The sequence below is a fragment of the Hylobates moloch genome, unplaced genomic scaffold, assembly GCF_009828535.3.
Source record: "Hylobates moloch isolate HMO894 unplaced genomic scaffold, HMol_V3 SCAFFOLD_8, whole genome shotgun sequence".
Lineage (NCBI taxonomy): Eukaryota > Metazoa > Chordata > Mammalia > Primates > Hylobatidae > Hylobates > Hylobates moloch.
The window spans coordinates 60199469-60214605 of record NW_026652283.1 but is presented as its reverse complement, the minus strand read 5'-3'; the positions used below and the strand labels follow the sequence as shown (position 1 = coordinate 60214605).

Genomic DNA, 15137 nt, shown 5'->3' with positions numbered 1-15137 from the left:
TCTTCACCTTATCTATACTGGCTGTCACCTTGATTCCTCTCAAAATTAAGTTTGACTCTCTCCTTAGTCAAACTGATCTCAGCAGTACTCAGTTTGAGTAATGCCCTTCCAGGTTCTGCCTAGTTCCTATCCTACTGCTGTCCCCTCAGGCTCACTCGGTTCACCTAAGCCCGCAGCTAAGACTTCTGTAGGTTGAATTTAAGTTTCGAAGTTCAGATTCCCCATGGCCTTTAGAAAAATCCTCATACTTCAGGAAAACTTGGAGGAAATCCATAAAGTCAGTTAGCTTACACATAGTTCTGAAAGCTAAAGAAAACACATAACTAAAATATAGAGGTGATCAAATTTTTTATCCTTTCTCATGGAGCTTTTTTTAAAAAAAATAAATAAATAAAGTTATATTTCACCATTTTTAATAAATCCAGCTGAAGCAGATTCTGGTCAGTTTGGGGAGTTCAGTGCTGAGAGGCTGCCCAGTGTTTTCTCCCAACTCCATCTTCTGAAAAGAGACAATACTATTTAATTGAGACAGACACAAAACATAGGGGGGTTAGTCAGTTTCCCATCCTCCTAACATTATAATTGGTTCAGGAGTGGGCATGGACTCAGACAACACCAATTAGATGGTTCCCTAGGTAGGGAGGTTTCATTATTGGGAGACAGCTGTTCTCTCTCCACTTAGGTATAGTTGTGATGATGACCCCTCAGAGCAGCTGGAGGCCACCTTCCCAGCTGCATGGAGAAAGCCCACCTAAAGTCTGAAAGGTTCTATGAGGCACTACCTTAGATATTTCTGAATTCTTAACAAATGACTTTATAATTCCACCATGGATTTTATCTTTTCCCAGAAACCATTCCTTAGGTGGAGAACTTTTTGCCATCTAGAAAGGATAGGATTGAAAAGCAATTTTATTTTCAAAGCCAGTGAGCACTGGCTCTTTTCTATATCTTCTAAATCCTAAAATTTATTTGAAAGCTGAAATGTTCCTTCTCAGTTTCTCTCTCTCCTCTCATTTAGTAGAAGCCACACTCAGTCTGGAAATATCCTTAGCAGGGTCATCGAGTTCGTTCCTTAGACAAAATGTGGCCAAACTTACCCACCATCTCCTAACAAGGGTTTCTCCAGCTTCCAATAACATTTTCCTCTCTTTACTATAAACTCACCAATAGCCTCCTAGAAGGCCCTAGGGCTTCTGCTAATATTGTACGTGAAGGCCTGTAGCTTTCACTCACACCTTCCTCCAAGCCTTTCTGTCCTCTACCATCTAGTCCCAAAGACAATGCCACGTATTTTAGGTTTTGTTATGTCAATTTCTCACTTCCAAGTTATACAATTTGTGAATTATATATTGTTAAGTAACAAACACAAAACTGAGTAGCTTAAAACAATAACAATCATTTATTTCGTTCACAAATCTGCAATTTTTTGCATGGCTCAGCACAGAAGGCTTGTCTCCACTCCATACAGCATCAGCTGGGCTGGCTTGACTGGAGGATCTGCTTCAAAGATGGCTCATTCATATGGCTGGCAAGTTGGGGATGACTGCAGGCTGGAGCTCAACCAAGGCTGTGGGCTGGGGCCTCAGTTCCTCCCTGTGGCTCTCTCTATAGGCTGGTCAAGAGTGAGCATCTCAAGAGAAAGCATTTCCCCTAGTTAGGCAGAGGCCTCATCACCTTTTATGATCTAGCCTCAGAAATCACATAGAATCACTTCCACTGTAGTGATGAGCCTGCCCAGATTCAAGAGGAAAGAACAGAGACACATCTCTCTATGCGAGGAATGTCATGACCATATTGTAAGAAGAGCACGTGGGAAGGGAGATGTGGCCATCCTGGAAAATACAATCTACCACATATTAGATTGAACATGGGGGGGCAACTGTCAGTCCTTTACAATCTGGGGGCATCATGTTAATCTAAATAGCAATCTACTTAGTCCAGAGCAGTAGTTCTCAAAGGCTGGACCACAGGCCAGTTCTGATTCATGACAAAAGTTCCATCATATGTGACAAAATAAGAAAAATAAATACAACATAAAGATCTATAATAAAACAATTTATTTAACTTAAAGGGTAGAGCCCTACACTGGATCTCTTCCCTTTTCTGGTGTTAAAATGTCTTTTGTTAAATGATAGTGACAGTAGATAGTAGTTGTTTTATTCATGATGTCCTATCAATCTCCTCCCCTTTTTTTTTTACATTTTTTCTGTTCAATTAAATACAGAAGTCTAAAGAACTACTGCCTAAAAGTTATCATAACATTGAATTTAGCCTTTGATTGACTACTTCCCAAATAATATGGCAGCTTCATTGATTTATTAGTATGCACTTTGAATAGTAATTACTTTGTGGATTTCAGAAAAAGCCATGCAGCTATCTATGTAACAGCTCAAACTCAAAGCCTAAGGGCATTTAAAGTCTCCTATGAATATATCTATAATTCAATGCAACAATATGTAACAAGAGATACTATAACTCTCAAAATGGACTAAAATTGTAAATCTATTGATATAAATAAATGTTCAGATTCTCACATCAAAGGAATCTTTGACATGAGATCCAGGAATCTGTTGGTAATCACTTGGTTCACATGCCAGAAAGTAAAGTGACATTCAAGGTGAAGGCTTAGAAAATAGAAGGTCAGAGGAGAAATTAGGCGTAGAGTTACAATGTTGGATATATGTGTGGCTTATCTGCTAGAGGAGTAGGAGTTAAAATGGGGCAAGATATGGAGGTAAGTGTTGGGAGTCATTTTTATAAAGGTGCACAAGCTCTACAAATTAATGAAGAGGTAATGAGTTCTATGTATAAGGTATTACTAAAAGATAATTCATTCAGTTATTTACTAACTTACTATTTTATGGACTTTTTAGGTATAAAAAAAGAACAAAACAAAATCCCTACCCTCAAAAAGCTTACAATTCACACAGAAAGACAAACCTGTGAACAATTAAGTAGAATACAGTATGAGGCTATTAGCATTATGGGTGCCCTAAACAGGGAAAGACTCATTCTTCATAATACTGGTGACAGGGAAGGTCATGGAATAGAGAATTACAGATTGCTTTACCAAAGGTTAGGATTGAATTTGGAGAAATTCCCACAACTGGGGGCAAGAGGAAGAAGAGGAACTGGTGAAGGAGTTAGAAAAGCAGTTTTAAGAGAGTAGAGGAATCATAATTGGCATAAAAGTGCCAACACAAGGAGTTTAAAAATAGCATCAGCAAATGTATCAAAAGCTATAAAAAGTTTGAGGATAAGGATTGAAAGATTAATAAAGAGGAAAAATAGGTTTATTTTATACTAAGGGGTCTCCAGAAATGCCTTGGTCTAATTTAGAAATCTTTGAAGTAAGAATCCAGGAATCCCTCCCCAGTTTGGAACACACTCCTGGAAAGTAATGTTGTATTCAAAATCCAAGCTCAGAAAATGTAGAGTTAGAGTAGAAAGGACAAAAATGGCACCTGGACTTTTCCTAAATTATTGCAGTCCTTAAGGACACTGGTCTTCGCACAATATACTGTATTAAGAAAATGGGCTAGGCATAGTGGTTCACAGCTGTAATCCCAGGACTTTGGGAGGCCAAGTCAGGAGGAATGCTTGAGGCCAGGAACTCAAAGACCAGCCTGGGAAACGTAGCAAGACTCTATCTCTGCAAATGTTTATTTGTTTTTATTATTATTTTTTTGAGATGGAGTCTCGCTCTGTCATCCAGGCTGGAATGCAGTGGTGCAATCTTGGCTCACTGCAACCTCCACCTCCCAGGCTCAGGTGATTCTCCTGCCTCAGCCTCCCAAGTCACTGGGATTACAGGCGCATGCCACCACATACAGCTAAATTTTTGTATTTTTAGTAGAGACAGGGTTTCACCATGTTGGCCAGGCTTGTCTCAAACCGCTGACCTCAGGTGATCTACCTGCCTCAGCCTCCCAAAGTGCTTGGATTACAGGTGTGAGCCAGCACCCAGCCTGCAAATGTTTATTTTTTAATTACCCAAGCATGGTGGGAGGATCACTTGAGTACAGAGTTACAGGTTACAGTGAGCTATGATCATGATAACTCCACTGCATTCCAGCCTGGGCAGGAGAGGGAGACCCTGTCAAGAAGGGGTTGGGTTGGGGGGAGTGGAGACAGAGAGATAAGAGAGGAAGAAGAAGGAGGAGGAGAGGGAAGAGGAGGGGGAGGGGAGGGGAGAGGAAGGGAGAGGAAGGGAGGGGAAGGGAGAGGAAGGGAGGGGAAGGGAGAGGAAGGGAGGGGAAGGGAGAGGAAGGGAGGGGAAGGGAGAGGAAGGGAGGGGAAGGGAAAGGAAGGGAGGGGAAGGGAGGGGAAGGGAGAGGAAGGGAGGGGAAAGGAGAGGAAGGGAAGGGAAGGAAATGGAAGAGAAAGGAAGGAGAAGGGGAAGGGAAGGGAAAAGGGAGAAGGAAGGAAAAAAAGAAAAAGGAGCAAACACAGGTCTTCTTTGTACTGCTCCATAAACTCCCACTGGGTCGGCCAAAAAGGTGGGTGAAAGTTATTGCAGTGTTCTTTTGCTTTAAAAAACTGAAACTGAATTGCTCATACATTAAAAGGATAAAAAACTTAAAACTTTGGGAGACATTTAAAATAGGGTTATCTCAAAACCATGGTTAAATAAATGTCAACTGACAAAGTATTACTGAATTACCCATTCCTTTTCCTTCTCCCCATAAGGGAAAACTAGCTTTCAGAACAGGACAAAGAAGAGAAAGTCATAAGAACAAACAATACGTGCTTTTCAAAAACCATTTTCTTTTCTGTAAAACTTTTCCATAAAGTCACAACGTAAGAGAAGGTTGAGGTGCCTGATTAAATAAGCCAGAAAAAAAAGCTTTCCAAACCACCAATATGAAACCAACTATCGTACTTAAAACCTAGGAAATATAAAACAGAATGGGAGGGGAAATGGCCTTCAGTCCAGTTACAATATCTGTATTGCCAGCCTTATAGGAGAACTCTTCTAAATATAAAACTATACAGATTTGTGTTTATTAATTTATAGATAGAAGGAGGTCAAAGATAAAGAGGGGTTTTACTCAGAGGTATACCCCACCTCACTGGTGAATTTTAATTTTGGACATAAAAAGTGATAGTTGTACCCAGAGGCTCCTAATCCAAGCCAGTCTTAATATTTCCTTGTTCCAAGTGTCATTCCATAAGATTTCCTTTTTAGACAGGGAGAACAAATTTTTTTCTCTGGAAATAGCCAAATATGTCCTTTTATATGGAATGCCTCAATTACACAGAAAATTATTAGATTCTTTGAGTAGTTCTTAAAGCCTCCACATGGTCTTCGTGAATGATTTATACCCAAGTGCTTTCCTGAAGGAGCACGTGAAACTCACATGGGGCTGAGCTTGGAGGAGCAGAGGCGAGGCCAGAGTCCAGACATAAGCATGCTGAACAGGCCAAACAAAACAAGGGTGATGTAATGTTGTATTTAAAGAAACCCACATCTGTTTTCTCGATTTCAAATGGCACGAATAGGTTTGCCTTTCAGATACTAGAAGAAAATGTGGCCTTTTACAGAGCGTATGTTCAGTGGGAGGTATCATCTTGACTTCTCTTCTGGTCATGGCTTGTTATAGATTTGGCACTTTTCACTTGACCTGAAAGAAAACAGATTTTAAAGTTACATTTAATTAGTTTGCAATATGAAACAAAATGAAGCCAGTTTTTAAGACAATAAGCATGGAATAAATTAGATTGTCCCAGGCTGAACCAGCTACTAATTCAACCCTAGTGTTGTTGGTATGTCATTCAGATAGTCTCTCCTGTTCATTATATTTAAAGCTGTGAGGTCACATTTCTCATATAATCAGTATTATTGTCCCTAGTTCTGACATTGATGAGAATAACTTTGAATAAACCGCTAAACCTCTCTTGTCTTCACTTTCTTCACTGCAAAGTCAGGGTTCATTTCAGAGGTTCCATCCAGATCTAACATTCTGTGATATGAAGGTGCTTAGAGAACATGTGATATAGGGGGTTAGGGGAGAGAGGCAAATCTTCACAGGTGAGAAGGGAAGGAGGGGGGATTGTTGGGCCAGGTTAATGGTACTGGTGAAGAGGTGGGAATAACTGTATATCCAATAGTCCCAGCTACTTAGGAGGCTGAGGCAGGAGGACTGTTTGAACCCAGGAATTCAAGTTCAGCCTGGGTAACATAGCAAGACCCTGTCTCTAAAGAAAATAATTGTAATTGAAAAACAAATTAAGCAATCACAAAATCTTAAAAACCAAAAAAAAAATTCAGGTCTTAATTATCTCACTCCTAAACTATACTCACTTTCTCTAGTCTCCTCTCCCTCCAATCCATTTTGCAAACAAGGCCAGATTATCCTCCCCTACTTAATCTCTCTTCTCTCTCACTCCAAAGCCTTTAAATGGCATCCCACTGCCCAAAAAATAAAGCCAAAACTTCTACGTTTACAATTTAGTAGTTTTAATAAAATGATCACATGTTAACTTTGCAATAACTCTATTTTCTACATTTCTACTGTACCTTGACACAGATTCAACTACAATCAGCCACATGGGTACTGGCCACTTCCTTATTTCCCACATTTCCACTTTTGATCATAATATTGTGCTTTCACGCTGGCTACCCATCCTCTCAGGAAACTCTCCTTTCTTCATGATGCTTTATCTTTATACTTAGGCTTCTCTGATCATATGGAGCACTTAGATTATCGTTTCAGGTATGTTCTACTCACAAACTAAGTGGTAGGCTCCTAGGAGAGTGCTATGTGTGTGCTCAACAGATCATAGGATTCATATTAGTTCTAGATGACAAGAAACATTCTGTCATACTGTAATATCTGGACTAGGTTAAGTGTCTTAACCTTTAAAAATCCACAACTCCTTTTTTATAAACATAAAAATCTTAGGTACTGATTATCCACATGCAGAAGAATTAAATTGGACCCCTATGGCCCAATACATATATATATATACACACACACACACACACACATACACACACACTATAAAAATATATATCTCAAAACATATCACAGAACCAAACATTAGTGCTAAAACTACAAAACTCTTAGAAGAAAACATAGAATTAAATCTTGGTGACCTTGGATTGGCAATGGTTTCTTAGGTATGACACAGCAGAAGCAACAAAGGAAAAACAGATAAATTGAACTCAATCCAAATAAAGTTTTTTGTGTTCCAAAACATAATTAAGAAAATGACAAGACAATCCAGAGAATGGGAGGAAATAGAATCATATTTCTGATGGGAGACTTGTATCCAGAATACATAAAGAGCTCATATAACTAAAAAATAAAAAGACAATCCAATCTACAGGTGGCAAGGGCAGGTGTGGTGGCTCACACCTGTAATTCCAGCACTTTGGGAGGCCGAGGCGAGTAGATCACTTGAGCCCAGGAGTTTGAGACCAGCCTGGGCAATATGGCAAAACCCTGTCTCTACAAAATGTAGAAAAATTAGCCAGGTGTGGTGGCATACCCGTGTACTCCCAGCTACTTCAGAGGCTGAGGTGGGAGGATTGCTTGGGCCCAGGGAGGTTGAGGCTGCAGTGAGCTGTAACTGTGCCACTGCACTGCAGCCTGGGCAACAGAGTGAGAGCCTATCTTAAAATGAAAGAAAGAAAAGAGAGAGAGGGAGGAAGGAAAGATGGAAGGAAGGAAGGAAAAGTTTCTTCCCTTTAATGACAAGGAAAAGAAAAAAATAAAAATGGGCAAGTAATTCACATAGATACTTCTCCAGAGAAAATATAGAAATGGCCAGTAAGCATGAAAAGATGCTTAAAATTGTTAGTAATTTGGGAAATGCAAATCAGAATACATTAAGATACCACTTCATACCCACTAGGATGGCTAATTTTTTCAAAAAAGACAATGACAAATACTGACAAAGATGTGGATAAATTTGAATCTTCATATACTGCTGGTTGGAATATAAAATGGAAATCAGTTTATAACTCAGCAATATACCAAAGAAAAAGGAAAACATGTGACCACACAAAAATTTTCATACAGTTCATTGCAGCATTATCTATAGTCAAAAGAGTGGAAACCCAAATGTCCATCAGTTGATAAATAGATTAAATTTGGGCCGGGCACAATGGCTCATACCTGTAATCCCAGCACTTTGGGAGGCCGAAGCAAGTGGATCACGAGGTCAAGAGATCAAGACCATCCTGGCTAACACGGTGAAACCCCGTCTCTACTAAAAATACAAAAAATTAGCCGAGCATGGTGGCAGGCGCCTGTAATCCCAGCTACTCAGGAGGCTGAGCCAGGAGAATGGCATGAACCCAGGAGGCAGGGCTTGCAGTAAGCCGAGATTGTGCCACCACACTCCAGCCTGGGCAACAGAGCGAGACTCCATCTCAAAAAAAAAAAAAAAAAGAATAAATTTGTACCCACAAAATGGAATATTATTTAGCCATAAAGCAGAATGAAGTACTGATACATGTTACCACATGGATGAACCTTAAAAATATTATGCCAAGTGAGAGAGGCCACCATGAAAGGCCACACATACTATATTATTTCATTTATAAAATGTTCAGGGGCAGGTCCAGAGGGCAGCCATCCTAACCCAACCTGCCCTGCCCCCAGAAAAAAAAAGTTAAAAAAAAATGTTCAGAGAAGGCAAATCCATAGAGACAGAAAGTAGATTAGTGGTTGCCAGGGCTTGAAGGAGGGAAGAATAGGAAGTGACTGCTAATAGCTATAGGGTTTCTTTTCAGAGAGGTAAAACTTGAAAGTTAGATAAGGGTGATAATTACACAACTTTGTGAATATACTGAAAACCACTGAATTGTACTCTTTAAAATGATTAATTTTAAGGTGTGAGAATTATATCTCAATAAAGTTATTATTTTTTAAAAATTTTAGGGGTGTGCCTGCCACCAAGATTCTGATATGTTCACCTTCCTGATTCTTAGGATAGTATTCCCACAGTAGGTTTTTCCCCAAATATAGAATTATAATACTTAAACTGCTTTTTAAAATGCTGCCAAGAGGAACTGAGATGGCCGATTAGAAAAAGCTGCAGTCCACAGCTCTCATGGAAAATAAAAACAGCGAGTGAATTCAGCACCTTCAAATGAAATATCCAGGTTCTTCCATTGGGACGGACTGGACAAATGGCTTGACCCAGAAAGAATGAAGAAAAGTAGAGTGGGGCAATGGCCCACCCAAGAGCGGCACAGAGCCAAAGGAACCCCCACCCCCAGCCAAGGGAAGCAGTGAGTGATTGTGCGATCACTCACAATGTACGTGTGGCTTATCTGCTGGAGGAGTAAGTAAAGTGAGAAACCACACTTCTCACACAGATCTTTGCAACCCACCAATCACGAGATCCCCTCATGAGCCCATGCTACCAGAGCCTTGGGTCTGATACACAGACCTATGTGGAGTCTTGGCAAAGCAGATGCTCAGGCTCACACAGAGACCCAGGAGTTTTACATACTCTGGCCCCAGGAATCCCAGCAAGGCAGGAGATCCATTTGTATGCTCCCCTAGGAATAGGGCTGAATCCAGAGAGCCAAGCAGTGTCATTTTGTGGGCCCCGCTTCCACGGCACTTCACAAGTTAAGACCCACTACCTTAGAATTCCTGCCAGACAGCGCAACAGGCTGGAGACTGCCTGAGATGGATGAGTTCCCAGGGGGTAGAGGCAGGTGCCATCCATTTCTGTGGTTTGTTCAACTCAGCCCTTCTAGCCTTCCAGCTCTGGGGAGTTCAAGAAGTCCTGATGAGGAGGAGTCCTGCACAATGCAGCACAGCTGCTGTGCCAGATTGTGGCCAGATTGCTTCTTTAAATGGGACCCCAATGCATCCCCCTTCACTGGGTGGGCCCTCGTGGGCCCTCGTGGGCCCTCCCTGAAGGAATTACAGCAACTCCAGCCAGGGTTATACAGACATAACTCTGATCTCTTTTAAGATGGAGCCACTGTGGGGAAGGATGACCAATGTCTCTGTGGTTCAGTCAACAGCCTTTCCAGCCTGCTGGCTCTGGAGAGTCCAGGCAGTCTGGATGAGGAAGGGCTATCCCCAACACAGTACACCTGCTCTACCAAAAAGCAGCCAGACTGCTTCTTTAAACAGGTCCCTTATCCCATCCCTCCTGACTGAGTGAGCCCTCCCAACACAGGTCTTCAGATACCTCCTACAGGAGTGTCCAGGCTGGCAACAGGTCAATACCCCACTGGGACAAAGCTCCCAGAGAAAAGAGCAGGCTGTTGTCTTTGCTGTTTCACAGGCTTTACTTTCTGATACCTCCAGGTATAGGAAAAACCAAGGCAACTTCCAGTTTTCTGGAGCCATCCCCCAGCAAACTGTAGCAGCCCTACAGAAAAATGGCCTGACTTTTGAAAGAAAAACACACAAACAGAAAGCAGCAGCAGCAGCAGCATCAACAAAAAAGGCCTCCAAAAAACTCCATTCAAAGGTCAGCAACCTCAAAACTCAAAGGTAGATAAGCCCACAAAGATAAGAAAGAATCAATGCAAAAATGCTGAAAACTCAAAAAGCCAGAGTGCCTCTTCTTCTACAAGTGACTGCAACACCTCTCCAGCAAGGGCACAGAACTGGACTGAGGCCAAGATGGCTGAAATGACAGAAGTAGGCTTTAGAAGGTGGGTAATAATGAACTTCACTGAGCTAAAGGAACACATTATAACCCAATGCAAAGAAGTTAAGAATCATGATAAAACAATACAGGAGCTGAAAACCAGAATAGCCAGTTTAGAGGGGAGCATAACTGATCTGATGGAGCTGAAAACCATGATGCAAGAAATTCACAATGCAAACACAAGTGTCAATAGAAGAACAGATGAAGAGGAGGGAAAAATGTCAGAGCTTGAAGACTATCTTTTGAAATAGGAAGACAAGAATACAGAAAAAAAGAATGAAAGGGAATGAACAAAACCTCTGAGAAATATGGGACTATGTAAAAAGACCAAACCTATGACTGATTGGGGTACCTGAAAAAGACAGGGAGAATAAAACCAAGTTGGAAAACATACTTCAGGATATTATCCAGGAGAATTTCCCCAACCTAGCAAGACAGGCCAACATTCAAATTCAGGAAATCCAGAGAACCTCAGTAAGATACTCCATGAGAAGATCAACCTCAAGACACATAATCATCAGATTCTCCAAGGTCAAAATGAAAGAAAAAATGTTAAAGGCGGCCAGACTGAAAGGCCAGGTCACCTACAATGGGAAACCCATCAGACTAACAGTGGACCTCTGAGTGGAAACCCTAAAACCAGAAGAGATTGGGGGCCAATATTCCACATTCTTAAAGAAAAGAATTTCCAACCCAGAATTTCATATCCAGCCAAACTAAGCTTCATAAGCAAAGGAGAAATAAGATCCTTTTCAGACAAGCAAACACTGAGGGAATTTGTCACCACCAGCCCTGCCTTGCAGGAGCTCCCGAAAGAAGCACTAAATATGGAAAGGAAAACCCATTATCAGCCACTACAAAAACAAATTGAAGTACACAGACCAGTGACACTTTGAAGCAACCACATAAACAAGTCTGCAAAAATAACCAGCTAGCATCATGATGACAGGATCAAATTCACACATAACAATATTAACCTTAAATGTAAATGGGCTAAATGCCCCAATTAAGAGACACAGAATGGCAAGCTGGATAAAGATCCAAGACCCATCAGTACACTGTCTTCAAGAGACCCATCTCATGTGCAAAGACACACATAGGGGAAAAAAGCAGGGATCACAGTCCTAGTTTCTGACAAAACAGACTTTAAACCAACAAAGGTCAAAAAGGACAAAGAAGAGGCTGGGCACAGTGGCTCATGCCTGTAATCCCAGCACTTTGAGAGGCCAACATGGGTGGATCACCTGAGGTCAGGAGTTCTAGACCAGCCTGACCAACATAGGGAAACCCAGTCTTTACTAAAAATACAAAAATTAGCCAGGTGTGGAAGTGGACACCTGTAATCCCAGCCACTTGGGAGGGAGAGGCAGGAGAATCGCTTGAACCCAGGAGGCGAAGTTTGCAGTAAGCTGAGATTGCACCATTGTACTCCAGCCTGGGTGACAAAGCAAGACTCCATCTCAAAAAAAAAAAAAAGAAAAAAAAGACAAAGAAGCAAAGAAGGGCATTACATAACAATAAAGGGTTCAATTCAACAAGAAGGCTAACTATCCTAAATATATATGCACACAATGCAGGAGCACCCAGATTCATAAAGCAAGTTCTTAGAAACCTACAAAGAGACTTAGACTCATACACAATAATAATGGGAGACTTTAACACCCCACTGACAATATTAAAAAAGGCCATCCAGACAGAAAATTACAAAGATATTCAGGACCTGAACTCAGCTTTGGATCAAGCACACTTGATAGATATCTACAAAACTCTTCACTCAAAAACAACAGAATATACGTTCTTCTCATCACCACATGGCACTTAATCAAAAATTGATCACATATGCAGAAGTAAAACACTCAGCAAATGCAAAAGAACTGAAATCATAACAAACTGTCTCTCAGACCACAGTGCAATCAAATTAGAATTCGATGCTGAGAAATTCACTCAAAACCACACAACTGCATGGAAATTGAACAACCTGCTCCTGAATGACTCCTGGGTAAATACTGAAATTAAGGCAGAAATCAAGAAGTTCGTTGAAACTAATGAGAACAAAGAGACAATGTACCAGAATCTCTGGGATACAGCTAAAACAGAGTTAAGAGGGAGATTCACAGCACTAAATGCCCACATCAAAAAGCTGGAAAGATCTCAAATTAACAACACCACAACTGAAAGAACTAGAGAACCAAGAGCAAACAAACCCCAAAGTTAGCAGAAGACAAGAAATAATCAAAATCGGAGCAGAATTGAAGGAGACAGAGACACAGAAAAGCCCTTCAAAAAAATCAATGAATCCAGGAGCTGGTTTTTTGGAAAAAAAATTAATAAAATAGATAGATCACTAGCCAAATTAATAAAGAAGAAAAGCAGAAGAATCAAATAGACACAATAAGAAATGATAAAGATGATATCACCACCGATTCCACATCAAAACAACCATCAGACAAACTATAAACAATTCTATGAACATAAAGTAGAAAATCTGGAAGAAATGAATAAATTCCTGGACACATACACCCTCCCAAGACTGAACCAGGAAGAAATTGAATCCCTGAATAGACCAATAATGAGTTCTGAAATTGAGGCAGTAATAAACAACCTACCAACCAAAAAGAAGCCCAGGACCAGATGGATTTACAGGTGAATTCCACCAGAAGTATAAAGAAGAGCTGGTACCATCTCTACTGAAACTATTCCAAAAAATTGAAAAGGAAGGACTCCTTTTTAACTCATTGTATGAGGCCAGCATCATCCTGATACCCAAAACTGGCAGAGATACAACAGAAAAAGAAAACTTTAGGCCAATATTCCTGATGAACATTGATGCAAAAATCCTCAATAAAATACTGGCAAATCAAATACAGCAGCACATCAAAAAGTTTATTCACCATGATCAAGTTGGCTTCATCTCCAGGATGCAAGGTTGGTTCAGCATACAGAAATCTATAAATGTAATTCATCACATAGCAGAACTAAAGACAAAAACCACATGATTATCTCAATAGAGAAAGAAAAGGCCTTCAATAAAATTCAACATCTCTTCAGGTTAAAAATTCTCAATAAACTAAGTATTGAAGGAACATACCTCAAAATAATCAGAGCCCTATATGAAAAACCCACAGCCAATATCATACTGAATGGACAAAAAGTGGAAGCATTCCCCTTGAAAACCAGCACAAGACAATGATGCCCTCTCCCACCATGCCTATTTGACATAGTATTGGAAGTTCTGGCTAGGGAAATCAGGCAAGAAAAACAAATAAAGTGTATTCAAATAGGGAGAGAGGAAGTTAAATTATCTTTGTTTGCAGATGACATGATCCTATATCTAGGAAATCCTATTATCTCAGCCCAAAAGCTTCTTAAACTGATAAGCAACTTCAGCAAATTATCAGGATACAAACTCAATGTGCAAAAATTGCTAGCATTTTTATATACCAACAACAGGCAAGCAAAGAGCCAAATCATGAATGAAATCCACTTCACAATTGCTACAAAAAGAATACAATACATAAAAATACAGCAGTCAAGGGAAGTGAACAACCTCTTGAAAGAGAACTACAAACCACTGCTCAAGGAAATCAGAAAGGACACAAACAAATGGAAAAATATTCCATGCTCATGGATAGCAAGAACTAATATTATGAAATGGCCATACTGCCCAAAGTAATTTATAAATTCAATGCTATTCCCATTAAACTGTCATTGACATTCTTCACAGAATTAGAATAAACTATTTTAAAATTCATATGGAACAAAAAAAGAGCCTGAATACTAGCCATATGTAGAAAGCTGAAACTGGATCCCTTCCTTACACCTTATACAAAAATTAATTCAAGATAGATTAAAGACTTAAATGTTAGACCTAAAACCATTAAAATCCTACAAGAAAACCTAGGCAATACCATTCAGGCCATAGGCGTGGGCAAGGACTTCATGTCTAAAACACCAAAAGCAATGGCAACAAAAGCCAAAATTGACAAATGGGATCTCATTAAACTAAAGAGCTTCTGCACAGCAAAAGAAACTACCATCAGAGTGAACAGGCAACCTACAGAATGGGAGAAAATTTTTGCAACCTACTCATCTGACAAAGGGCTAATATCCAGAATCTACAATGAACTCAAACAAATTTACAAGAAAAAAACAAACAACCCCATCAAAAAGTGGGCAAAGGACATGAACAGACACTTCTCAAAAGAAGACATTTATGCAGCCAGAAAACACATGAAGAAATGCTCATCATCACTGGCCATCAGAGAAATGCAAATCAAAACCACAGTGAGATACCATCTCACACCAGTTAGAATGGCCATCATTAAAAAATCAGGAAACAACAGGTGCTGGAGAGGATGTGGAGAAATAGGAACACTTTTACACTGTTGATGGGACTGTAAACTAGTTCAACCATTGTGGAAGTCAGTGTGGCGATTCCTCAGGGATCTAGAACTAGAAATACCATTTGACCCAGCCATCCCATTACTGGGTATATACCCAAAGGA

General features: G+C 40.2%; 1 protein-coding gene across 4 annotated transcripts in view; it reads right to left on the bottom strand.

Moving 5' to 3' along the window:
* Positions 1-5434: 5434 nt before the first annotated feature.
* ANKRD45 (ankyrin repeat domain 45) overlaps positions 5435-15137 on the bottom strand; it is a 64334-nt gene continuing 54631 nt past the window's right edge. For all 4 annotated transcript variants that reach the window (XM_058443141.1, XM_032159088.2, XM_058443140.1 and 1 more), the window contains exon 6: positions 5435-5624. In XM_058443141.1, the coding sequence (XP_058299124.1) occupies positions 5554-5624 (71 nt within the window). In that variant the 3' untranslated portion in view covers positions 5435-5553. The remainder of the gene's footprint in view (positions 5625-15137) is intronic.